General features: G+C 50.5%; 1 protein-coding gene across 8 annotated transcripts in view; it reads right to left on the bottom strand.

The window, feature by feature from the left end:
• Positions 1–25,264, bottom strand: part of Sox13 (SRY-box transcription factor 13) — a 54,778-nt gene that overhangs the window by 8,217 nt on the left and 21,297 nt on the right. For 5 of the 8 annotated variants that reach the window (XM_057770492.1, XM_057770488.1, XM_057770490.1 and 2 more), the window contains one exon: positions 2,699–2,897. In XM_057770492.1, the coding sequence (XP_057626475.1) occupies positions 2,699–2,896 (198 nt within the window). In that variant the 5' untranslated portion in view covers position 2,897. Of the gene's footprint in view, positions 1–2,698; positions 2,898–24,559; positions 24,618–25,264 lie in introns of all 8 variants that reach the window. The other 3 variants (XM_057770491.1, XM_057770484.1, XM_057770486.1) reach the window with 1 other exon arrangement.

Here is a 25,264-nt window from a genome sequence, read left to right as displayed (position 1 = left end):
GTGTCCTTTCCGAGGGACCAAGACTCTGTGGGATATTGCTCATTCTCACATTCCCAGGCCTGGCTCGCACCACCCTATAACTGATACAGTGAGATGAACAGAGACCTGGGGACAGGAGACCTGGGTATCAGTCCAGGTCTAGTGGCTCACAAGGGGCTGAACCTCACATAAGCCCCGACAACTCTCTGAAAGTCAGGACTGTCTCTGGGATCCATAGAGTAAAGCATCTGAATGAGGAGCCGATACATTGGGATCACCATGGAAACACACCTGTAGGTTTGTCTGTGAGGATGCTTCCAGAAGGAAAACCTGCCCTGACTGGAGGATCCTGGACAATTTTGTCTCCCCACTTCCAGACTACAGATGCAACATGGCCAGCTGCCTCAACTTCCTGGCCACCATACCTTCTCTACCATGTGTGTCCTCGAACTGTCAGCCAAAACAAACCCTTCTTTAGGTTGCTTCCATGGGGCATTCTGTCCCAGCACTAGAAAAGTAACTAATACAGAACCCACCTCGGCTAGTTATTCCTACGAACCCACGTGCTGCTCTAGTCACACTGCTTGATTTCGGGCACCCACTGTGGCCTCCCTAAATGATCCCCGGGGCTGGAACGCTGCCTCAGCAGTTGGGAGCTCTTGCAGGGGACTGGAGTTCAGTTCTCAGCATCCACATCCAGCTCCAGAGGACCCAACTGTTGCAGAGTATTTATTTAACTAGGTAAAGGTGTGTTGCATTTATTTAATTATGGAAAGATGTGTTGCTGTTTTCCTTGCTGCCTAAGGCACCTGATTAGTTTAATTGAAAGCTGAACAGCCAATTGCGAGGAAGAAGGTAGGTATAGGCAGAACCTCCAGGCAGGGAGAATAAGTAGGAAGAAGAATTTAGGCTTAAGAAGAAAGAAAAGAGAAAAGGAGACAAGATGCCAGAAAGACGCCAGGGGCCAGCTAGACACAAAAGAAGCAGAAAAATGGGACACACAGAATGAGAGAAAGATTAAAAAGCCCTGAGGCAAAACAGAAATGAATAGAAACAGGTTAAAATAAGTTAAAAGAGCTAGTGGTACAAGCCTAAGCTAAGCCTGAGCATTCATAATTAATAACTCTCCATGTCTTTACTTGGGAGCTGGCTGGTGGTCCAAGAAAACTTCCAATTACATCCGACATCCTCTTCTGGCCTCTGAGGGCAACTGCACTCACGTGCACACACACACACACACATGTACTCACACATTTTTAAAGAAAAATAGGGGCTGAAAAGATAGCTCAGCAATTAAGAGCATTTGTAGCTCTTGCAGAGAATCCAGGTTCAATTTCCAGCACCCACATGGTTACTTACAACCACTCCAGTTCCAGGGGCTCTAACACCCTCCTCTGTAGCACCAGGCACTCAGGTGATACACACACTCAGGCAAAAAAAAAAAAAAAGAAAGAAAGAAAGACAACAACAAAACAACAATACGAAACCAAAAACAGAAACCAAAACTCATAAATATAAAATAAATAAATCTGAAAAATTGAAAAATATAAACAAGTATGTGGATGGATGAATGAATGAATGAAAACAAATCTTTAAAAAAAGAAATGTTCAATTGGGCGTGGTAGTCCAGCCTTTAATCCCAGAACTCAGGGGTAGAGGCAGGTGGATTTCTTTGAGTTCCTAGCTAGCCTGACTGACCATAATAGAGACCCCGTCTCAAAAAACAAGAGGCTAAAGAGGAGGAGAGGGAGGAGGGGGAGGAGGGGGAGGGGGAAGACGGGAAGAGGGGGAAAGGTGAAGAGGGGAGGAGGAGGGGAAAGAGGGGGGAAGGAGGAGGGAAAAGAGGGGGAAAGGGGGGAGGGTGAAGGGGGAGGGGGAGGGTGAAGAGGGGAGGGGCAGGGTGAAGAGGGGAGGGGAAGAGGGGAGGGGGAGGGTGAAGAGGGGAGGGAAGAGGGGAGGAGGGGAGGGGAAGCAGCAGCAGCAGCACTCCTGTTTCATCTATGCCAAGCCTTCTGGTGTCTAAGGTTTACCACTCCAAAATGTGTCCCCTGGTCACCCCCACTCTTCCAAATTGAGTTCCTCCTTAGAGTCATCAAATTAAACTTCCTGTATGGAAACAGAAGTTTAAGACGTGCAGAATTTCTACCATATATTTCAGCTCTCTCTCCTCTGTGTACATGTGTTCTACATGTGCGTGTGCGTGCGTGCACGCGTGTGCATGCGCGTGTGGTGTAGGCCCTACTTTGACAAGCACCTGTCCTTTTATTTACTGAGGCAGGTCTCTCACTGCACCCAGCACTCCTGCTCCAGAGACTCCACCTCTGCCTCCAGGCAGCTGCCGCACTTTCTTGGCTTTTATGAGGGTCCTGAAAATCCAAACTTCCATCCTCTCGTGTGTGCAGCAAGCACTTTATCCACTGACTCATCTCTCCAACCCCTGTTCCCTCGTCTTAAGGAAATTATAGTCTGAAATGGCCACTCAGGTAGGGATGGAAGGAGACAGCTCCTATCCTGCTCTGACGGGTTACCCAGCTTCTAAACCTGACCACGTGGCTCCTCCCCTCTGCTCACCTGGGCTCACCCGGGGCCCCATTGTCCTTGGCACACAAACTAGACAAAATGTAGGCCTGGTGGAAAGGGTAGATCAGCACCAGGTGGAGGCACAAGGCAGAGGGGGAACAATAACCAAGGGGGTCCCTTGAAAGAAAGCGCTAGATACCTGAGCTGGAGCTTGTGAGTTGGCTGCTTCCTGCGGAGCCAGGGCTGGGTCTCCAGGCTGGGGCTCCACTGCAGTGGCTGTGACTTGGGGGGCCTCGTGGGGAGGCTCCTTCTTCTCCTCAGACTTGATGGTGCAATTCACCATGGTGCTAGCACTGTCCAGGGCCAGCTGCACAGAGACGGGGCTCCGCATGGACATCCTGGGAAGAGGGATAGAGGACACTGAGTAAGTGAGGTCCAAGGCCCAGTTTATGAGCCTACCCTGCCCCCTCAGGAGGTGCCCCTATCCTTTGTTTCCCAACCCAAGCATTTCCTGGCACCCCTCAAAGATGCATATGTCTAAAATACAAGCCTACTTTGGAACCTGTTTTCTTATTTTTTAATTTTTAGAATCCATTTGGGATTCCCACCTCTGGTATTCACTCCCTCCTTTTGCTTTTGTAGTGCCAGGGCCTTGCACGTGCTAAGTGAGCTCTCCGTGTTTCTTGCCATGCTGGAGCCAGTGAGCTGATGAGCTCACCCGAGGAAGCCAGAGAGGGTTAACTGGCTGTGTCAGAACCCAAGACAACTGAACACTGTATATATGTAAATGTATGTACTGGAGCCAGGCAGTAGTGGCGCACACGCCTTTAATCCCAGTACTCGGGAGGCAGAGGCAGGCGGAGCTCTGTGAGTTCGAGACCAGCCTGGTCTACAGAGCGAGTTCCAGGACAGCCAGGGCTACACAGAAAAAAACCTGTCTCGAAAAATCAAAAGACAGGATCTCAGATAGCCCAGGCTAGCACTGAATTTACTATGTAGCTGAGGATGGCCTTGAACTCAAGTGCTGGGATCACAGGCCTGTGCCACCATGCCCATCTTGCAATATGCTTGCTAGACTCTCGTGAAGTGCACCAAGCGGCCTTCTCTATCACACGGTCTAGCGCCACCCGAGGGTGAGCGTCTGCAGGGCTCTGGAGAGCAGTTTCCAGGGTCACATCAGGCTAGAGACCAAGCAGCAGCTCTCACCCTCTCCAGTCCCTGGGCAAGCACTCACAGCCGCAACCTGGTCTCAGGTGGCACACAAGGGTCTGGCCTCCGGCAAAAGTGTTGGGAGGTGAGGCCTCACTAGAGAGTATTAGGTTAGGAGCCCTGTCTTCCTTCACAAATGGGGAGACTTTACTAGAGTTGAGTTAACCTGGTAGTTCTGTGCCCTCCTGCCACGGGGTGATACAGCAAGAAGGCACTTGCCTTCCGAGCCTCTGCAACAGGAAAAACACATGCTTAGACACACAGGGATCAAAGAACAACAACCATCAGATGCACTAACAGACCCTTAAACCTACATAAATGTAGAAGGCAAGAACCACCCCAGAATTGTCATCTGACTTCCATTCATGTCCAGACACAAATATCTCCCTCCCCTCTCCTCCTCACACACGCAATAAGTTGAAAGCAAAACAAAAAAACGTTATGAATTATTTACTTCTACGGTTTTCCACCTAATACTTTCAGATCACGGTGGCCCCCTGAACCCCTGTTCAGTGAGACTGAAAATAGGGCGACCAGTGAATTTGCATATCACATCAGTTCTGTACAGGGTATCCTGTAGTCTATAGATTACACCAACTATTCTGGTACTGTGTACTGGATCATACAATGTTACAGCTTTGTATACAACGGAATACATAAGGTGTTTTATGAACAGCTACAGGACTATTCTAACCGACTAAGATATACACATCTGTATTTGATTTGATTGTATCCTGTAGATGACAGGACGGTAGACTCCCCCACCCTCTTTCTGAGTGCAAGGTAACCAGGGACCCAGGATAGGACCGGGCAAGAGAAGGCTAGCTGACCCTAGTTGGGGCCCATCTCACCTGGATGAAGAGAAAACAGACCCCTGCCCGGCTTGGCCCAGGGGGGCTGCCTGGAGAACCTGCAGAAAGCAGGCAGCTCAGCCCATCCGGCTGGGGAGGGGCCGGGAGCCAGGCCCCGCAGGGGGCAGGAGTGGGGGCGGGGGGCATTATCCTGGAGCTGAGGGCAGCAATTACATAACAAACAAACCCGGGCTCAAGCTGTGAATTAATCAAACCGCTGAAAATAAAACCTTCCTCTCAGGAACTTCAGACAAAAGAAATGAAAACAACCAGGCTGGCTGGGAAATAAAAGGCAGCGGTGCTGAAAGCCGGGACAAAAGGAAACCAGACAATAGGGTGCTGGACAAAAGCAACAAAGCCAGAGGAAGTGTGACAGGCGCACAATGAAGGCCTGTGGGCTTCTGATCCCTAGGCTCTTGGCCACCTCATCCCACACCACTGGCTGCCACCAGATCGCCTCCGCTGGCCAGACTTGGGTCCCAAGGGCTCTCCTTCTTCATCAGGACCCGGCCTCAGCTTTCCAACTCCTACCTCAGTTCAAGCAGTCCTGACCACCGCAGCCAGAGCCCACTGTCAGACGAGCGCCTGAGGCCAAATGCTGCCCCACAGGACATGGTGACCATCCACCCACCCACCCCCGCCCCACGAGGGCTGTCCTGACTGCCCAAGACCAGTTTCACTGGCTACATTTGGCCACTGAGCCCATGTAACGCAGCCAGTCTGAGTGGGAACGTGCCACATCAAACACACCAAGGGTCCCCAAACTCAGCGTTCATTATCAGCTGTGGTCACAACCTGATGGATTAGGTTAGAGAAAACAGTCTCTTCTCTCCCTCTCGCTGACATCTTTTAAAGATCTGTTTTGTTTTTAATTATGTGTGTGCGTCCTATGTGTGTGCGCTCATGAATGCACGTGCCCGAGGCCCGAGGCATCAGATTCCCCTTGGAGCTGGAGTTTACTTGTCCTCTGCAACAGTGGTACCCACTCTGAACGTCTGAGCCATCTTTCTAGCTCTAGACAAAACTGTCTTTTGTTGTTGTTGTTGTTGTTGTTTTTTCGAGACAGGGTTTCTCTGTGTAGTCCTGGCTGTCCTGGAACTCACTCTATAGAACAGGCTGACCTTGAACTCATAGAGATCCTCCTGCTTCTGCCTCCCAAGTGCTAGGATTAAGGGTGTGCGCCACCACTGGCCAGCTAGACTAAACATTCTTTTTTTAAAAAAATTATTTATTTATTTATTAATTATGTATACCACATTCTGCCTCCATGTATGCCCACATGCCAGAAGAGGGCACCAGATCTCATTACAGATGGTTGTGAGCCACGATGTGGTTGCTGGGAATTGAACTCAGGACCTCTGGAAGAGCACCCAGTGCTCTTAACCACTGAGCCATCTCACCAGCCCCTAGACTAAACATTCTTAAGACTCATCCCACCTAACCGTGTGGGCCAGACAGGGCCTAACCGTGTGGGCCACCCACCTCAGTGCCCAAGAGTCAACGGATTAATTTTTTATTTATTATTTATTTTACTTTTATGTGCATTGGTGTTTTGCTACATGTATGCCTGTGTGAGGGTGTCAGATCCCCTAGATCTGGAGGTAGAGACAGTTGTGAGCTGTCATGTGGGGGCTGAGAATTGAACCTGGATCCCCTGGAAAGGCAGCCAGTGCTCTGAATCACTGAGACATCTCTCCAGCCCCCACACCTGATCCTCTTTGTAGTTTTGTTTATTCCGGGTTGCGATGGGGGCTGCACCCAGAGCCTCACACAGGTAGTGCACATTCTGCCATGGAGCAGCCCACCCAGCATTTAAATTTCTTTTTACATATATTTACTGGGAGACACAACATCATGCAAGTCATTGTCAGTGTGTTCCTCAGGAGGACCACTGAACCTCGATGCTCTTTCCCACCTCTCCCATCCCCACCCAGCACTCCCAGCCCATACTTGGGGTTATCTGCTATTAAGAAGTGGCATCTTGGGGGTCCCGGCACTGGTGAACTAAAGAAATGGCTCCCACTGACATCAGACTGGTTTGGAGTTGTCAACTTTGTCACCTCAGCCTAGTGCCCTCATGTATCCCTAACAGATCCTGGGGCCCATATGCTCACAGGCAGATACCTGGCTTAGCAGAGGCAGGGACAGGGCTCATGGTTGGTCTGCTCTGAGCTTACTTAAGGAGAGGCACAGCCTGGGCCTAGGAGCCAGGCCTTGGCAGGTACTGCTGGAAAACTGAGTCCTGGACCACCTCACTGCCTATCCATCCCTGCCCTGTCGCAGCCTTGAAGGAAGCAAGGTCCCCTACCCACGGCAGTGTAAAGGGAAGGGTCAGGGCTAGAGTCTGTAATTCTTGCCTGACCCTGTGTGAAAACTGGCAAGCAGCCTCTCGGCCTGTCTCATCTACTGCACACTGGGCAGTTAGTCACACCTCACAGGAGTCCATGGGGGTTAAGTACCATACGGTGAGCATCCTGTACATGGATGTGAATAGCCCAGAATGCTGAGTCAAGTGGGTGACAGAAAAGTCTCCAAGTCACACAGACCTGGGTATTGTCTGTGCCCGAACTCTGAATAACCACTGCTGTGCTACCTTGGGTAAGTAACCTCCCTGAGCCTGTTTCCCCCTCAGTAACATGGGCATAAGACAACCCAGGAAGAAGAGCTAACCTATGAAATGTGCCTGTTTTACATTCTCGGGCACCTTGAACTTGGCCTTCACAGGACTACATTATAGCTGAAGATACCTCCAAATGCCTGCTGTTTCTGACTCACCCAGCAGCTTGGGAACCCAATCAAGGCAGGGTGAAAATATAGCTGTTTCCATCCATCATTGTGGCCCCAGAGTCTAGCACAGAGCCTGCAGCATGGGGGACCGGAAGCTGCTCCCTGCCCTTCCCCTGTGTGAGCGACACCCAGCAACAGAGCAAGTTCATTTCTTTTTCTTCCTACCCCCAACTGATAAGAAACCTTTCCCTCAGTCTTCGGATTTAAAGACCCCGTAGGAGCCTCCCTTCTTAAGCCCCTTTTCCAGGGACTAAAGACCCCACCAACTTCCTTTACTCCTTCCTTGCAAAGCTCATGCTACACCTTCTCAGGGGATTTCCCTCTCTCTAGATGCCCAGAAGCCCAAAGCCCTCAGTGTGCAGGAGACAATTATGGGCTTCCCCAGCTCCACCCTATTCTGCAACCCCAATTCCTAGTTAAGAGTCATAAACCCATGGCAGCCCACAAGTGTATTGGATGTTCCCCTGTGTTATCCGCCCCCCATCTTGTCCAGCATCACACTGTTGGGACAGCCCTGCTTCAGAACTACCGCCAGCAAGGACCCTAGCGGACCTTCCACCAGCAAGGAGGCTGAACAGGTGCACGCCTTTAATCCCAGCACTTGGGAGGCAGAAGCAGGTGGATCTCTGAGTTCGAGGCCAGCCTGGTGTACGGAGCGAGTTCCAGGATAGCTAGGGCTGTTACATGACATGTGTACCCCCTTAAAAGTGCCCGCCAGGCACAGGTGGCTCTCTTGCCTCTCTTCTTCCTCTTCTCTCTTCCCTGTTCTCCCTGTCTGCCTGCCTCTCTCATGTCCCCACTCCCACACAACCGTTCGCTCTCTTGCTTCCCCCTCCACCCCCACCAATAAACCTCTGGCATTAATTTTGCTTCATGGGCCATGTTTGGGTAGAGGCATACCTTGGCAGGGCCCACCAAAAGGCACCCACTTCGCCTTTTGTATTTATCATCGCACCCCTTTTCCTACCCTCCCCTCTCCTAGGGAGCCCACCTCACGGGTCTTCTACTACACTCCTTCCTTCTTAGCTTTATCTCACTAAGACTCTGAACTGGTGCGCGAGACTTTGGATAAAGGCACGGAGAAAGAAGCCCTTCCAAGGAGGACTAGAGGCAGGACGCTGCCCGTGCACGAGATGGCTCCTGTTCTCCCCATAAGCAGGCTTCCCCATCCTGCGCCAGCCCCTTTCTACCCCCAAACAAACCATCAGTCACTTCCTCTTCTAATCACTCAATGACAGACCCAGCTGAATGGGAATCAAAGAAAGTCCTCCCTCTGAGTTCTTCCTCCTCCCTAACCACAGCTCCAGTCCCCCACTTGTCTAGATGTAGAGAAGATTCCAGTTATCACAGCATGACTGTGACTCAGACCTGGGGCACAGGAAGACCTTCCGAGGATGGCCCCTGGGCACAGCCAACAACCACCGCTGCCCCTTCCCACAACTTGTCAGAGTGGCTGGTGCCAAGGGCATCACGGCCAGGGAAAGAGATCCTTGCAGCATGGGGTGGGGCAGGCACCAGTCCCAGAGGGAACTGCACTTCCTCTGAAACCCCAGAGAGTTGAGAGCCTCAGGCTGCCCTGAACAATAGTCCCAAGGCGTGGGTGCCCAGAATGGTGCCCCGTGCCACATCCTGTCATTCTTCCCACAGGCCGCACCCTGCCACCCTTCCTGGCTCCACCCGATCCTATCTCTGTGTTTACTCAGCGCTGGGAGCTGGGCTGGTCCCCTCACCCTTTGCAGCCTGTGGCGGATGGGATCCAGCTGTGGCTGGTCTAAATCTCAGCTGGGTAAGAAGAGCCAATATTCCAGCCCGTGGACTGACTGATAACCCCTGGCTGGCCAAAGCAGTATCCATCCTCCTGGGCAGATGGAGGCTCAGGGAGATTCCAGCTCCTGTCCCCAGCCTGGGAGAGGTGGTGGCCCCTACCTATAAGTGTCTCTAGCCCAGAACCCATTCAGCATTGAGCTTTCTTCCCTGGCACTCAGAGATATGAGCCCCCAAGAGTACACTGGAAAGCAGGGATGTAGAAGAAACAGTAGCTGAGATGGTCTCCCCACCCCACTTGGCCTTCCAGCCTCAGAGGGGTTGTCAGGACAGAGGGTGACTGGGAAGAGGGCAACTCTGAGGTGCTGCTGGAGCTCACACTGTGACGTGTCCCCAGGAGGTCCTCCATGGAGAACTGACCTGACGGTGTCTCCAGGCATGCTCCATCCCAACAGTACCAGGAAAGCAACTGGACCATCCTTGTCTCCCAGAAAGGGAAGACTTCCAGGCCACTGCAGTAGGGACTGGTCAACCTTGTCACAACCCCATAAGGGACAGACCTGAGCATTAACCAAAGGAAGGAGAAGCAAAATGTAAAAGGCACCAGAATAGCATCCCCTCAGCTACAAGCACTGGGTGCTCCCACCGTCTCTTCCTTGAGAGAAACTACAGAAGCCGAGGGCTGGCACATCCTGTCTGACAGAGGTGGGATATCTGAGGTCATTCTCATCGATGCCAAGCCTACATTGTGCATTCATGGTTTAGATTTGTGCTATTTTTTTCTTTTTTTTATTTAACTGAAAATAGATTTTTCTGCACAATATATTCTGATCAATTTCCCCTCCCCAAAGATTCTCCTGTCTTCCCAAAACCTCTATCTATCTATCTATCTATCTATCTATCTATCTCTCATTAAAAACAATCAGGCATCTAAAAAAATAATAAAATAGACAAACCACAATAGGATGAAACAGACAAACAGAAAACAAAAAGTCAAAAAAAAAAAAAAAGCACAAGAAACACAAAGAGACACAGAGAAAAACATTTGTATACACAGAAATCTCATAAAAGTACAAAACTGGAAACCACAATATGTAAGCAAACAACCTATAAGGTCAGCAACAACAAACATTAAATTCATTTTGTGTCGGCCATCTGGCTGGACATAGGGTTGCCCCTAAGTGTGGTTTGTACACTCAGGGAGACTCAGCTGGAGAAGACGAGTTTTTCCTTCTCAAGCAGCTATCAACTGGAGGTAGGTTCTGAGTTAGGGATGGGGGCTTGCGTCTCCTTTCCGTCTCAGCACTAGAACCGCATATGGGCACGCAGCCAGTCTCTGTAGGGACACTGGCCCACTCGAGAACGGCTCTGACAGGCCCGGCCTTTCTCTCTATCTCCTCTGTCTTATATATCACCATTTGCCTGTGTGGCATGTCTGTCTCCTCTCTATCCAGGGACAGTCCTTTGTCCCTCTGGAACAAATACCCCCGCCCCTTCTCTTGTCTCCTTCCCCTTCTTCCTCATCCCCTATCTCTTTTACCGCATCCTAACCCATTCATTATAACACAGACCTCCCCTTTTCCTCCTCTTAAAAATTATACCTGCAAGGTCATTTGCTGCTGTTTTCTGCCTGAATCAGAAAGCAGCCGCTTTAACTTTTCTTCCCTGCTTAATAAAGGATCTCGCCGTGAAAACAGGTGTTTGGGTGAGGCGTGTGCCTGATCCTGGGTCTGGGAGGAACTCCCCGCTGTACATCAGTCCTCTTCAGTCTTCCTGAATTTATCAGTCCTGTTGTGTCTAGAAGGCCTTCTCTCCTTGGCATCTTCCATCGCTACTGGCTCTCACCATCTCTGTCTCCTCTTCCACAGGGTTCCCTGAGCTCCGAGGGGAGGGATTTGATGGAGACAGCCTATTTAGGACTGAGTGCTCCAAGGTCTCTTACTCTCTGCAGAATGTCCAGTTGGGGGTGCCTGTATCTGTTTTCATTTACTGCAGGAGATTCTCTGAGAATGGCAGGGCAAAGCACTGATCTGAACACAGCGGAATGTCATTAGGAGTCATTTTACTGGACCATTCATTGAGGAGAATAGCAGGATTTGGCTTCCCTTGGCTCCATCGCCCATCTGGTCCCAGGGTCTTGGCGACCCACGCAGCGTGGGGCACGGGTTCCAATCAGACAGTGGTTGGTTACTCCCCCAACTTTTGTGCCACTATTGCACCGGCGCAAGCTTACAGCAGGTCACCATTTTAAAGGTTTGTTGCTGGGTTGGCGTTTAGCCTTCTCCTCTGGTTGTGGGTGGCACACCTTTCAGTATCATGAACACTAGTCAGTAGGGATGAAAGCTCCAGATAGTCACCAGCTCGACCTCTCTCTTCGGTGAGCTACTAAGGGCTGTCTTAAGCAACGGCACCTTACCGTCACTTCGCAGAGAACAATAGCCTTGACAATAGTCTGGGTTGTCCGGGGGGTTTCCACGGGGTCTCTTTGGCCAACAACTCAATTAGATGTAACCCATTCCTGACCCTGAAGGTTTCATTTGGTGGCAAGTGATATCTAGTTGGGGCTGTGTCTTCCCATTATTCAGAGATTCTATTTAGATTTTTTTCATTTAGATAGATAGATAGATAGATAGATAGATAGATAGATAGATAGATAGATAGATAGATAGATATGTTGGGTTTGTTTGTTTTTCTTTTTTTGGTTTTTCAAGACCAGGTTACTCTGCAGCTTTTGAGTCTATCCTGGAATTCACTCTTTACTAGTCTGGCCTCAAATTCACAGAGATCCGCCTGCCTCTGCCTCCCGAGTGCTGGGATTAAAGGCGTGCGCCACCACCGCCTGGCTCATTTATGTATATATTTTAAGAAGCTTCTACTGCAGTAGGTTTACATACTACTCCTCAAATAGCCCTTAATTTTAGCTGTCCCTCTCTATATTCCCTCCCTCCTCTCCATTTAATCCAATTCCAGTCAAAGCACCCACCCCCTAGCCCTTGATATTTCTGAGATAGAATCTCAGGTTGACCTCAATCCTCCTGCCTCCTTAGCAGCTGCTGTTACTCATGTGTACCCCTAGCACTCATGTCCTAAATGTCCTTCTGGCATCCCCAACAACTAGCACCTCTCTGACAAGTACTACACAACGTAAGTCCTCAAATGCCCATCGTGAGGACACAGGCTTGGGAAGGAAGCCCAAGTAAGCAGAAGGCCCTGCTTATCTGGGCCAGTCACTGCATGGAGCATGAACTACTGCACCCTCCCTCCCTGGGATGACACATCTCTCCAGAACTCACCAGCTCCTCAGAATACAATCTCCCTCTGGTACCCAGCAGTGTGAAATGCCCTTCCAGTAACAAGGCAGTGGCATGCCAATCCCAAGAACAAAGAGATGAGGATTAAAGGATGGTCACAGATGAGGAAGATGGTTGAAACAGTCTGCAATAAGCTGCGTTTAAGCCCGGCGATGGTGGCGCACGCCTTTAATCCCAGCACTCGGGAGGCAGAGGCAGGCGGATCTCTGTGAGTTCGAGACCAGATTGGTCTACAGAGCTAGTTCCAGGACAGGCTCCAAAGCCACAGAGAAACCCTGTCTCGAAAAACAAACAAACAAAAAAAAAATAATAAAAAATTAAAAAATAAAAATAAGCTGCATTTACCCATCATGCAAGAGGAATTTCATCCTTGCTACACAGACCTCCTACCATGTCTGGGCTGGGCAGCATGTGGCTTCAGCTTACTGATAAGGCTAGGCTCTGCTGACTGAGCTCTGGTTCTCTTTTCAAAATCTTAGGTGGTGTTGGGTGAAATACTGGCTTTGCAGACATGCCAAGAGGGCTGAAACCCCAGTACCCTCCCCCTTTTAATTCTTATTTTATTTTACTTTTATACGCATTGGTATTTTGCCTGCATGTCTGTGTGAGGGTGTCAGGATCCCCTGGAACTGGAGGTACAGACAGTTGTAAGATGCTATGTCGGGCTGGAAGTCCTCTGAAAGAACAGCCAGTGCTCTTAACCACTGAGCCATCTCTCCAATCCCTTAACTTTTATTTTATATATATATATATGCATGTTTTGCCTACATGTATGTCTGTGTATGTGTGTGCCTGATACTCAAAGAGTCCAGAAGAGGGTGCTGGATATCCTGGGACTAGAGGTAAGCAGAGCACAGCAACATGGGTGCTGGGAATGAATCCGGGTCCTCTGGAAGCGCAAACAATGCTCGTAACCACTGAGCCATCTCCTCTCTTTGTTCTCCATTTTTCACTCTGCTGTTTAATCTGTTCTTTTAGCTTTATCATATCTACTATTGATAGGATGGGTGTGGTAGGGGTCCTCTTGAACACTGTGCCAACTGCTCTTACTGCAAAGGTGCCCCTCCCCCACTGCAAGCCTCTTTTAGAGACAGTGTCCCTCTAACCTAGCCTGACTGATTAAAGGCGTGCGCCACCACCCCGGCTTCAAATGCACTTTTAAATAACTACACCCTGCTCAGTCTGGATAGGGTCACCTGGATGTGACCAGGGCTGAGCAGGGCTGACCATTTGGAAGTGGAAAACCAATGGGTGTGCCCTTCCCTGGGGAAGACTATTCCTCTGCTCTCAGCGGTCTTTAGCTGTCCATAGTTCTATGAGTAGAACTGAGGCCTCACGAGCACGCCTGTTGGTGTCGTCCAGGCTCAGTTCACAGGTAGCCATGTTTGTGATATTACATAGGTGTGGCTTACCTTACAGTAAGCTTCCTGTTCCTCTGGCTCTCACAACCTTTCCACTCTCTCTTCTGCAACGATCCCTGAGCCTTGGGTGCAGTTGTGCTGTGGGTGGATCCCCTGGGCCTGAGCGCCACAGCTCTGCATTCTGACCAGTTGCAGTTTCCTTTAATGGCTTCCGTCTGTTGCAAGAAGTTTCCTTGCTAAGGGGTGTGGACAACACTTTTAGGATGTATCTAGGGACTGGGCTGGTGTAGCAGGGTGGAGGTTACAGGGTCCTTTCAAGACCCATGACTTCACTAGACCTGAGTCGTTATCCAGATTTCTAGTACCAGGCATGATTTCTCTCTTGTCGAACCACCTTAAGACCAATTACAGAGCCATCGGTTACTGCCAAGGTATGCATGTGTCTCTATTGCAGCCTTAAGGTGTGTTGTGCTATGCTGGTTGTTGCTATGGTTCACAGGCTTTATAGCTGGATAGAGCTGTTGGTTGCTTCCTTCCTTTGGAAGCTTGCATGGTGCCTTTCTGGTATCAAGAAAGCTAGTTCCCAGGGAGGAGGTCTTCAGGTTAGATTTAGCTCCTATCCTCTGAGTCCTGTATCCAAAGTCAAGCACTTTCTTAAGAGCTAACATATTAACTCTCTAAGCCTGCTACTCCCTTTATCTGTAAATGTGACAATACACACACACACACACACACACACACACACACACACAGGGTTTTGAGTAGTAAATGAGATAATAAAGACAAAGCCCCGTTCCTAACCAGTTGACTATAATGACAGCAATCAGATAGATTTGGACACTTGAGGGCAGGAACAGGGAACTGCCCAACTTGCCTGGCGAACATTGAGACTGTCTCTCTTTACACTTCTGACAAACCTTCTTGCAGGCTGGCTGGGGAGTTACCAAGTTACTGGAATATAAAGTGCTTAGCACAAGTCTGCAGAAGACAGAATGGCACTTAGCACTGGGTGGTTGGTTGGTTGAATGAATGATTGAATGAATGAATTAATTAATTGCATGAAATGTGCATCTCTGTGGGCTCAGAGCTTTAGCTCCAAAGCAGGATATATTCTGAAGGTATTCTTTAAAGGCATTTATACAACAGCCTCCACACCTCATGAGACCACACCCTGTTTCATGATGGGCACCTCCACACAGTATCCCTAGGGCCCCTGCAGGCTGGGAAAGGGGATTGATTCTTCCTTCTCCTAGTTCCTCTCACTCTGCTGCCTGCAGCCATTCCACTGCAACTGCAAAGAAATGGATCAGCAATCAAGATGCCTCAAACAATGAAGGCATCAGTTGATGCTCATCACCAAGAAAGCCACAGGCACTGTAGACAGGAAGGCTCTCACAGCAACAGTCAGGTGGGACCACCTATCTACTCTGCCATGGGAAATTTACCCTGTCAGGTAGTATGAGGGCTTCCCTAGGGACTCAAGCCTCTAGCTCTCCAGCTTGAGCAGACACTAAGGACAAAGTAGGTGGCCAGTGTCACCCAGTCACCAATCCTGGCACCAGTAACCCACTCAAGTCTGTTTAACCGTGGCCTCTCTTCCCCATCCCAGGACTCTAGATGGGATTCTACCTGTGCCTCAAGTAAACCTAACTGTCACTATCTCCCAAAAAAACAAGTTCTGCAGAAGCCCCAGTTCAGCAGCTTTTGCTCATACAATGTTCATTTACCAGGGAAGAGCGTTCTGTCCATTTTCTCTGCAGAGGCTGCATGTCCTCTCCCATTATCTACTCCAGGGACAGTTACAAGATTGACGTTTCTTTTCATTTTCACAGTCCGCCCCCCCACACAAGCGCCATACTGTTTGTGTGTGTGTGGTATATGTGCACACGTGTGTATACATGTGAGTGAATGTTCATGTAGGCACATGCACATGCGTGTGTGTGCCTGTGTGCAGGCCAGAGTCCAAGCTTGGGTGTCACTCCTCATGTGTGACCTTTAATTTTATAGGTATTGTTTTCAATTGGCTTTGGCTCCCTTTCAAAGGGGAAGGCAAGCAAGGAGGAGGCAGCCTCACATCTCTAATCCACCAAAGCATTCAACAAGCAGTGGCCAGCCTTTCCGGAAGTCTGTCCTGCCCCAGCCTCGGCTTCACTCACCAACTCTCTCTGGAAATGGAGGCAGCAACCACGACTTGGCAAAGGGCTGAGACAACTAGTGGGCAAGGGAAGGATCGAGAGGTAGCACCAAGAAGAGACTTGGAGTGGTTGAAAAGTTCCTGCACCCCGATAAACCTCTCCACAGATGCAGCCGCCGCCGCCACCACAATCCAAATCAGATCAAATCAAACCGAGTTAGAAAAAGCCCAGGTTTAATGGATAAAATGCTCCCGGGTGATTTTCTAGACCCCCAGAGAGGGCACAGGGAAGAAGTACCAGAAAACCACCTGTCTGTTTTGTGGGGGGCAGTTTAAGCACCCCATGGGAGTGGTCTTGAGAATCTCTAGGGGAGGGGTCATCATTTGGTGGACTTTCTGAGATGTGGCAGGGTTTGGAGAGAGATGGGGGAGGGGGTGACATCCAAACCAGTTTAGAATCAGGAGTAGCTGGGCGATGGTGGCGCACGCCTTTAATCCCAGCACTCGGGAGGCAGAGGCAGGCGGATCTCTGTGAGTTCGAGACCAGCCTGGTCTACAAGAGCTAGTTCCAGGACAGGCTCCAAAACCACAGAGAAACCCTGTCTCGAAAAACCAAAAAAAAAAAAAAAAAAAAAAAGAATCAGGAGTATTAGGCGATCAGACAAGCTACGGGGAGCGGCTGAGCCACCCCGGTGCGTGTGGCTAAGGACCCCCAACTATAGCTAACCTTTCTTGGTTGTTTACTTCATGTCCAGCATATCCAAACTGTTTTTCCTCCTACTCATTTACCGATTCTTCAGAGGAATCGTCTGAGGTAGGCATTATCGTTAACCTCCATTTCCCACTGCGGAGACCTGAGCCTAGGCAGCCTTGTGATCTGGAAACAGGAACTGACTAACAACTTGGAGTGTCAGTTTCAGCTCCGGCCTGTCATTCATCAGCCCTCTCACATAGCTACGATTAATCATCTCTTACTGATGGGGACACCAGATATACGGAGGCAGAAGTCGCAGCCAATGGCACCTAAGAGACTGGCTGATGTGGCCCTTCTCCAAAGCCCACTGTGGCCCCCGAGAGCTGTCACCTGGAACCTGAACCAGTCCCATTCCTGCTTGCCCACCCAGCGATGTTCCCTGGCTCAGGAAGCTCACAGCAAGCCTGGCAGGAAAGACCCTGGTTCTCCAGCCCTGGCGGCACTCGCTCCCAGAGACCAGAGCGGTGCATGTGGGGAGCTTGCTGTGGCCGCTCACAGCTCTTACAGGGACAAGGGGTTCAAAGCCCCACTGTAATCACAGTATCTTCCTAGCAAACGAGGGGCACAGGGCTGCTCTGGTCCCCTTCTCCCTCACACAAATCAATGCTTTGGTCTCCAACCTCTCCTCCATGCCATCTATCCACATACCCCACTACCCTCTCTAAAGCCTCCTGTTCACTCCCAAACTCTGTACAGCTTTGGGTCTCATGAATGGGTGTGGTCATTCTTTCTTTCCTTTTTTATTTTTTCTGTAAAAGGAATGTGTACTCTGTAGAAAATCTTCAAAACTTTAGACAGAAACTGTGAAGTCACTTGGTTCACAGTAGTCTGGAGGTGGCTGCTCCCTGATCCTCAGGGCCCACTGGTGCTTTTTCCAATCCCAATTCTCATCATTGAGCTGGAAATAAAAAAAATAGGTTCTCCTATTTCTCCCGTGAATTTGCTACCAAGGGAATCTCTGTGCTGCTAAAGGCCAAATATTCTTTGAGTCGGGTGTGGGGACAAGTGCTTGTAATCCCAGCACCTGTGAGGCTGAGGCAGGAGGATCTCAAAGCCAGCGTAGGCTACACAGTGAGTTCAAGGCCAGGCTGAGCTATATACCTTAAGACCCTATTTCAAAAATCCAAAAGATGGGAATGCAGCCCAGTGGCAAAGTGTTTTCTCAGCATTCACCAGGCCTTCGGAGTACTTAGGGCAGCCATTTTTAATGGCTGTACATCTTCCATCCTGTACCCCTTATCCCCTCACACCACCCACAAGGCCTTGTCTCCCTAAACTCCTGTATCACTGTTCTGCTGAGTCGGCTGTTCTGCACTGTGACAGGTGGGAAGCAAGAGCACCAACAGGGGACCTCACAGGCCTCCTCCTATGACAAAGTAGCAAGGAGCCTTGATTTAGAGGATGGAGGCCATGACCAGGGCCAGGAACCAGGCCCAAGGCCAGAAAGCTTCTAGTAAAAAGAGGAATATCTGTGTCTCACGGGGTTTCGCTTCAGAGGAAGCCATAATGCCTCACTCCATCTCTGCCTTTCGCTGTGAGACAAGAGGCTCTCACTGACACTGGAGCTAGGCTGGCGGCCAGCAAACACCAGCAACGCTGTCTCCGCACCATCCACCCACCTGGAGTGGGTGTGTGTCTGTGTGTGCACAGGAACGTGCAGCCATCCATGGCTGCTTATAAAGGCGCTGGAATTTGGGATCAAGTCTTCACGCCAGTGCAGCAAGCACTCAACCACATCCTCAGCCTTCAGATGATTTTCTTTTTAAAGATAGAAGCTAGGATGTGGAGCATAAAACAAGGGTGTTGTGGAGGAGAGCAAGGTGGCTCATCCAAAAGACCAGACACAGAATTGCCATGTGGCTCGGCACAGCAATCCCACGGTTCAGGAATATACAGCCCCAAGAACCGAAAGCAAGCTCTACCTCTAGACTCGCAGCAACACTATGACAACCAAGAGACGGAAACAAACCAACAATATGCAGTTTATAGATACAATGGATTCTTTGCCTTAAAAAGGAAGGAAATGACACGCTGCAACATGAATGAACCATGAAACATGCTAAGTGAAAAAGGTCAGACGTAGGGGACAACCACTGTTATGTTTTCACTGGTGAGGGACTGGGAACGCAGAGAAAAGGATAGCGTTCCAGGCACTGAGAGGAGCCAGTTTCTGGGGGGTGTAGGGTGGAGTTGATGACTGTCATATAACAGCATAAAGGTAGAGAAGACCCTCTAACTACATTTTACAATGGTGTATCGGTAAATTTGACGCTATGTATATTTTAATACACATTGTTTGCTTTTTTTGAGACAGAGCCTCAATTTGTACTGTACCTCAGGCTAACATGAGAGTCATGTTAATCCCCCTGCCTCAGCTTCTCAAGTGCTGGGGTTACAGGTGTGTGACACCACCCAGGCTCACTTTTGTTTGCTTGTTTTTAATCAAGAGACAAAGTCTAGAGCTGCAGTTCAGTGGTAGGGTACTTGGCTAGCATGTGCTGAGGCCCTGGGTTCCATACCTAGTACCCCCTCACACACACACATCAGCTAGAAACTGTTCATTCACTGCACTTCAGACACCTTTAATCCACACAGAAGCTAAGACAAGAGCACGACAGCCCCACAGACTGGGGACTAGCAAGAGATGGAGCGTCAAAAGGGCAGCCTGGCTGCTGGCAAGACCATAATCAAAGTCACTAACTGAAGAGTCTAGAAACGGCCAGAACCAGATAGTGTGAGCCCCGCTCTGCCATCGAGGTCTTCCCCTTTCCCCACTGTCTCTAAGAAAGATGAAAGGCTTCCACCTGCAACCCAAGGTGTACTTAGATTCTGCCGCTGGGAGGCAGGACGCCTAGGAGAGCAGAAGATATTTAGTCTTCCCTCAAAGCTGTCTTTCCCGGAAATCCCTTCTTCAGGGGTCCCTCTAGGGTGACCATTTGGAGCTAGACTGACCCCTGGTTTCCAGAACAGCCCTGCTGTATTTTCTACACACTCTGGGCTGTGAAATAAGGTTACTTCCAGGTGCCCCACTGTCTACCGAGGACTCAGGACAGAGTAGTGAGTGTCACAGCAGCTGCCCTGTGCCGAGGAGCCCCTGGGGAGGGCAGGACAACTGCCATCCCAGTCTTCAGGGAATAATCCACTTGAGGTCATGGTCGTTGGCTGCAGTTGGCCACCTGGGTATCTTTTTCCTTCTCAACAGTGACAAACCGGCCCCGAAGTCCCACTCGCCCTAAGTGCCACCTGATGCTTAATTTTCTGATTGTTTTAAAGCTGTATTTATTTTTGTATTTTCTGTACATCGTGAGTGCTGCACTTGCACGCATGCCCGCATGGCAGAAGAGGCCGCTGGGTCCTATTATAGATGGCTGCGAGCCACCATGTGGTTGCTGGGAACTTAACCCAGGTCCTCTGGAAGAGCAGGCGGTGCTCTTAACCTCTGAGCTATCATCTCTCCAGTCCCATTTTCTGATTTTTTTTTTAAATCTGGTATTTTACTGACAAAAACCACTCATTCTCTCGTGACAAAGAATACATCACAGAGTCTGCTGTGTTTAATTAAGAGTGCAGCCCCCTCAGGTGGCTGCTCACCCCAAGGGCCCCAGGGCCCTCCTGTGCTGCCTGGAAAGCCACCAACCTCTTCATTCACCGCTGTTTGATGAAAGAGAAGGACGACTATTCTGGGGATTCTCTGATCCATCCGACCACTGAGGCTCCTCCCGTGGCTTCCCTTCCTCCTTCCCTTCCTCCACCGTCTGCAGACCTGACCCAGGGGAGGGCAGGGGGTCAATGATGGGGTCACTGGAAGTGCCCAGCTCTGCACTGAGAAGAATTTAACCCTCTTCCTCCCGGCTGGAGACTATCCGCCCTAGCAGATCTGCCTACACGGCCGGCCGAGGAAAATAGCTGTGGAGGCCTGGAAGGGTGGAGCGAGGGTTCAGAGTGGTACTAGAGGGAGCCTGCCCAGATGCGAGCCCCACCCCCAGCCCTGTGCAGGTCTGGCCGAGCTTCCGAAGGTCTTCAGGCCTCAGCTTTGCCCTCCACACAAAAGGAGTCAAAACACCCTTTGCTGCCCGGGGCCTCAGTGATGGGTCCATGGACTCGACATATTGGACGATTTTCAGTCCCATACACTCGCAGTGACCTGTACGCCTTTGGTTCCCAGGGGTCTGTACACATCACCAGGACATTTGCACAGAGGGTCAGTCATGACTTCTCCCAGTGACGAGATTATAGGTGAGGAGGGCTCAGGCCTTTGATGCAAAGTGGGGAGGAGGTGGGGGCAGACAGTATGCTAAGGTCCTACCTTCCACCATGAGGGTGCAGCCCAGAGCAGGCCATATGGGGGAGGACTCAGCAGACACTCATGGACTCGGTGATCTCAAACTAAACAATGTGTTCAACCTTTTTTTTTTCTGTTTTTTGGAGCTAAGGTTTCTCTGTGTCCCCCTGGCCATCCTGGAACTCACTCTGTAGACCAGGCTGGCAGAGAACTCAGAGATCCGCCTGCCTCTGTCTCCCGAGTGCTGGGATTGAAGGCGGCGCCACCACCGCCTGGCTGGTGTTCAACCTTTAACGCTGTCTCGTCATCTACAAAGTCCACACAACCGATTTACAAACACAAACAAAAGAATCAACAATAACCCCATGACGTTTTAAGTAAGCTTATGGTTTTGTGTCTGTCCCCATTCATAGCCATCCTCGGTGGCTTGGACATCACTGGATTCTTTAACAAGGCTGGCCGGCAAGCTAGACACATTTCACAGACTAGGAAATCGAAGCTAAGAGGAGGGAGGAGGATGCAACCTCGGCTCAGTCTGACTCCAAATCCCAAACCACAGATCAGGCCCTCTGTGAAGGGGCCACTTCTTATGAACTCCCTGGGCCCCACTGAACCCTTGCCACCCGTGGAATCTGCAGGTAGCAGGGACAGTGACCCAGCAAGACATGTCCCTGCCGCCATGGTCCAAGGAGGAAGAAGACCCATATAGCCTTGCAGCCTTCACTTCCTGCCAGGCTCCTGGAGCGTCCAGCATCAAGGTCCAAAGGTCAGCTAAAGGCTGTCGACTATTATAAATTATTAAAACGCACAGTCCCGCTTCCAGCATTTGTGTGGGGGAGTTCCAGGCCTCCGTCGGTTCTGTCTGGTGAGAACTACCATCTTTAGTTTAGAGGAGACAGGAAAGGCAATGGCCTCTGAGCCGAGCTTTCATTTCTGTCACGCTTACCCTGTACCTTTATTCTCTCAGAGCCCTGCCCCAGCCCAGCTGCAGGGTGCCTAGGACAGCAGTTCCCACCTTGGTTTCTCTGGGTGAAATGGACACCGATATCACTGATCACAGCAGCCAGTTAACAGCATCAAAACCTGGATGAGGGGGCTGGGGAGATGGCTCAGTGGTTAAGAGCACTGACTGCTCTTCTAGAGGTCCTGAGTTCAATTCCCAGCAACCACATGGTGGCTCACAACCACCAGTAATGCCAACTTCTGTCTGCAAGGACACATGCAGGCAGACCATTGTATACATAATAAATAAATAAAAATAAAAGAAAAAAATAAAAATAAATAAATTAATAAATAATAATAATAAAGCCTGGACAAGATCCCTCCAGTCCAGGCTCCATCCTAGGCGCCTCTCACATATGCCTTCTTGGGACTCCTCCCCACGACTGCACTGGTGGCCAGCACTTAAAAACACACTGAGGCATAGGGGAACCGGACCAAGGTGTATGGTGCATCTGCTTCCCGGGTCCAAAGGAAGAAGGCTGTGGAAAGCTGAGGGAGGCATTCTAGGCGCCAGTGTCTGTGCCCACCACGCCTGGTACTCTTCTTTTACTGGATCTTCCAGAGAGCCCGATCGGAGCACCAGCTGGCACCTTGTGAGGGCCGAGGACAATCCTATCCCTGCCCAGGACCAGTCTCAGTGGCCAGCCGCCTCCACGCTGGCCACAAATGACAAACAAGAACACACATACCACTTCACTGAATCCTCTTATCTTTTATTGTTCCTTTTCCCACTGTGAGAAAACTCTGCTCTAAGGAAACAGCTTCCAGGCTGGCAGCCGTGTGGCTTCCACAGTCGGCCTGCTTTTCTGAATCCCTCAAAAAACTGTTAACGTTTCCTTTCTTCTGTCTCTGTTGTAAGAAAGATTTCTCTGGTTCTTTGGCACCCCTTATTTTTTCTCTAAAGCTGCCCTCCCTGCCGTGTGGTTGCCTGTCAGCCATGTGGCTAAGCTGACCTCTGTGACGGCCTCACTCCAATCGCATGGTACCCTCCCTCCCTTCCCTTCTCTATCCTCCTCCTCCTCCTTCTCCTCCTCCTCCTACTCCTCCTCCTCTTCCTCCTCCTCCTCCTCCTCCTCCTCCTCCTCCTCCTCCTCCTCCTCCTCCAAGAAGGTGCTGAGATTCACAGCTTGCCTGCCCAGGTTTTTTTTTCCCCTTTAAACCATCTAATAAATGAAATCTTGAATTTCAAGGGGAGGGGCATTCCGATACCTGCCAGAAATCAATAGTTCAGAAGGAGCAGAGTCAGGACACAAACCCAGGTTTGACATGGCTTCTCACTCAGTCTCTCTCCAGGAACACTGGGAAGGCTACAGCCCCCCCCCCCAACACACACACACACACACGTACAACTTCCTCAGATCCCACAGAGAGGGCCGAGCCCGGTTGCCTGCTCTCCCATCTAACTCAATCCTTCCATAATGAAGTCTTGGTAAAGTTTATGGGAATATCATTCATTTCAGGCAGGGCATGGTAACACACACCTGCTCGGTTCATCCTCAACTATATAGCTCCAAACGAGTCAGGGCTACAGGAGACCCTGTCTCGCAAACACTGACCACCAAACTGTTGCCTTCAAAAAAAGGATGGGGAGAGATCGGCCTGGAATACCAACTCATCCTTCATCAGAAAGCCTGAACAGGCAGGAGTCTTACACAAGGTGGGGGGGGACATCCAAAAAAAGTCGTGGGCAGCATGGGTCAGGCAGATGGTCAGAGCAACATGGCTCCCACACTGCTAGCCCGGAGCCCCACACCCTAGAGCCACCAGCCTTGGCAAGTCAAGGCAAGGCCCCTCAGTCACCCGCCATTCAGTACAAAGAGAAGGCAGCAACAATGGCTTCAAATGGAAAGGAAAAGAACAGAGACTGCTGGGAATTTTCACGGGACAATAAGAGACACTTCAGGCTGAATGAAGCAGCCACCCATTCTGAAAGTCTCTGAAACACCCTCTGTTTCTCCATTGTCAACATCCCAGTATTGTGACCGGGTCCAAGGTTTGGCTGAACTGGGTGGGCTCTGTCTAACTGCAGTCTACGTCAGTGCCCGCTGCTCCTGTTCTGACCCAGCAGGGCTCCCTCCCGAGTCTCCGGACTGTGCCCCACATATACTGATGTGCTGGGTGCCCGTGTGCAATGACGCCTGGTGCCATGAGCTGTGTGCGCTGTGTCTGTCTTTCTGTGAGGCCCTGGCGGGAGCCTTGGACTCTGAGATAGATGACTGTCAGGTCAGAGAACAGGGGGCGAGCAACTGGCCTCACTGCGAAGAGACCACTAGCTGTCCCTGGGAACGACAGGGCCAAACCTCACAGGTAGAAACCATGTCCAGGTTCCTATGGCCTAACATACAGTGTGCTCATGACAAAGTGAACCTGACCTTCGACAACCATCAAGAGGCACCGTGCTTGGGATGTAGCTGAGGTGCACGAAAGCCAGCACTCTCCCCAAACCAAAGCCACGAGCAGAGCTCTGGGAATCAGGCTCTACCTTCCCTGAACTCAGGTTCCCCATAGGAGTCTGGAATCACGGCTTCTGGGAATGACCTCGAAGAAAGTGTGGGGACTGTAGTGAGCACGACAGAGAAACGAGGAAAAAATAAAGTTCGCTTACCTGAGAGAAGGAGAGAGGTGGGGGACTTGCCTCCAGCAGTGGGGACCAGTGATGTGCCCTGGGAAGCAGGGAGAGCAGCTCTGAGGAAGGGGCACCCCGGATGCCAGCCCTGCTCTCTCCATCCTGGACCCCCACATGACAGTCTGCACACACACAGCCCAGGCGCCCACAGATCTCTATCTCCAGCCTGATCTTGCAGCCACCGACTGAAATTCCACTAGCTCAGCACATTGCAAAAAGGGGGTGTTTTGCTCAAGCACCGTTCTTTCCACAGGGGTGGCCATCTTGCTTGCTCCCCCTCTTCTGGACGTTCTCGTACATGATTGCCCTTCTCTTCCTTTTAGGGGTCTTTCCAGAGTGCTCAAGGAATATACTACAGGCCTGGTCAGCATCACAGCCCAAACTCCGTTTGACAAACAGCTCAAGTCCAAGGTCCGTCAGGCATGGTGTGCAGGATGGAGCTACCCACCCTACTTCCCTCCTTACGCGGGCCAGGCTCAAGCTAGCCTGTGGTGAAGCTGGCGCCTCCATAGCCCAAGACACCATCGTCAATCACAACTGTTGATCCCTTCCTCCTTCCTGTCTAGCCTTGCCATGTCCAAGTGTCTTCCCCCAACACTGGAGAACAGAATGTGCTTGGCTGGAGACCCGGATGCAATAAATTGCTATTAACAGACTCAGTCTGAAAAACAAAACCAAAGGCCT

This window comes from Chionomys nivalis, chromosome 5 (genome assembly GCF_950005125.1).
Source record: "Chionomys nivalis chromosome 5, mChiNiv1.1, whole genome shotgun sequence".
Classification (NCBI taxonomy): domain Eukaryota; kingdom Metazoa; phylum Chordata; class Mammalia; order Rodentia; family Cricetidae; genus Chionomys; species Chionomys nivalis.
The sequence above is the reverse complement of the archived record's forward strand: the minus strand, read 5'-3'. Positions and strand labels throughout refer to the sequence as shown.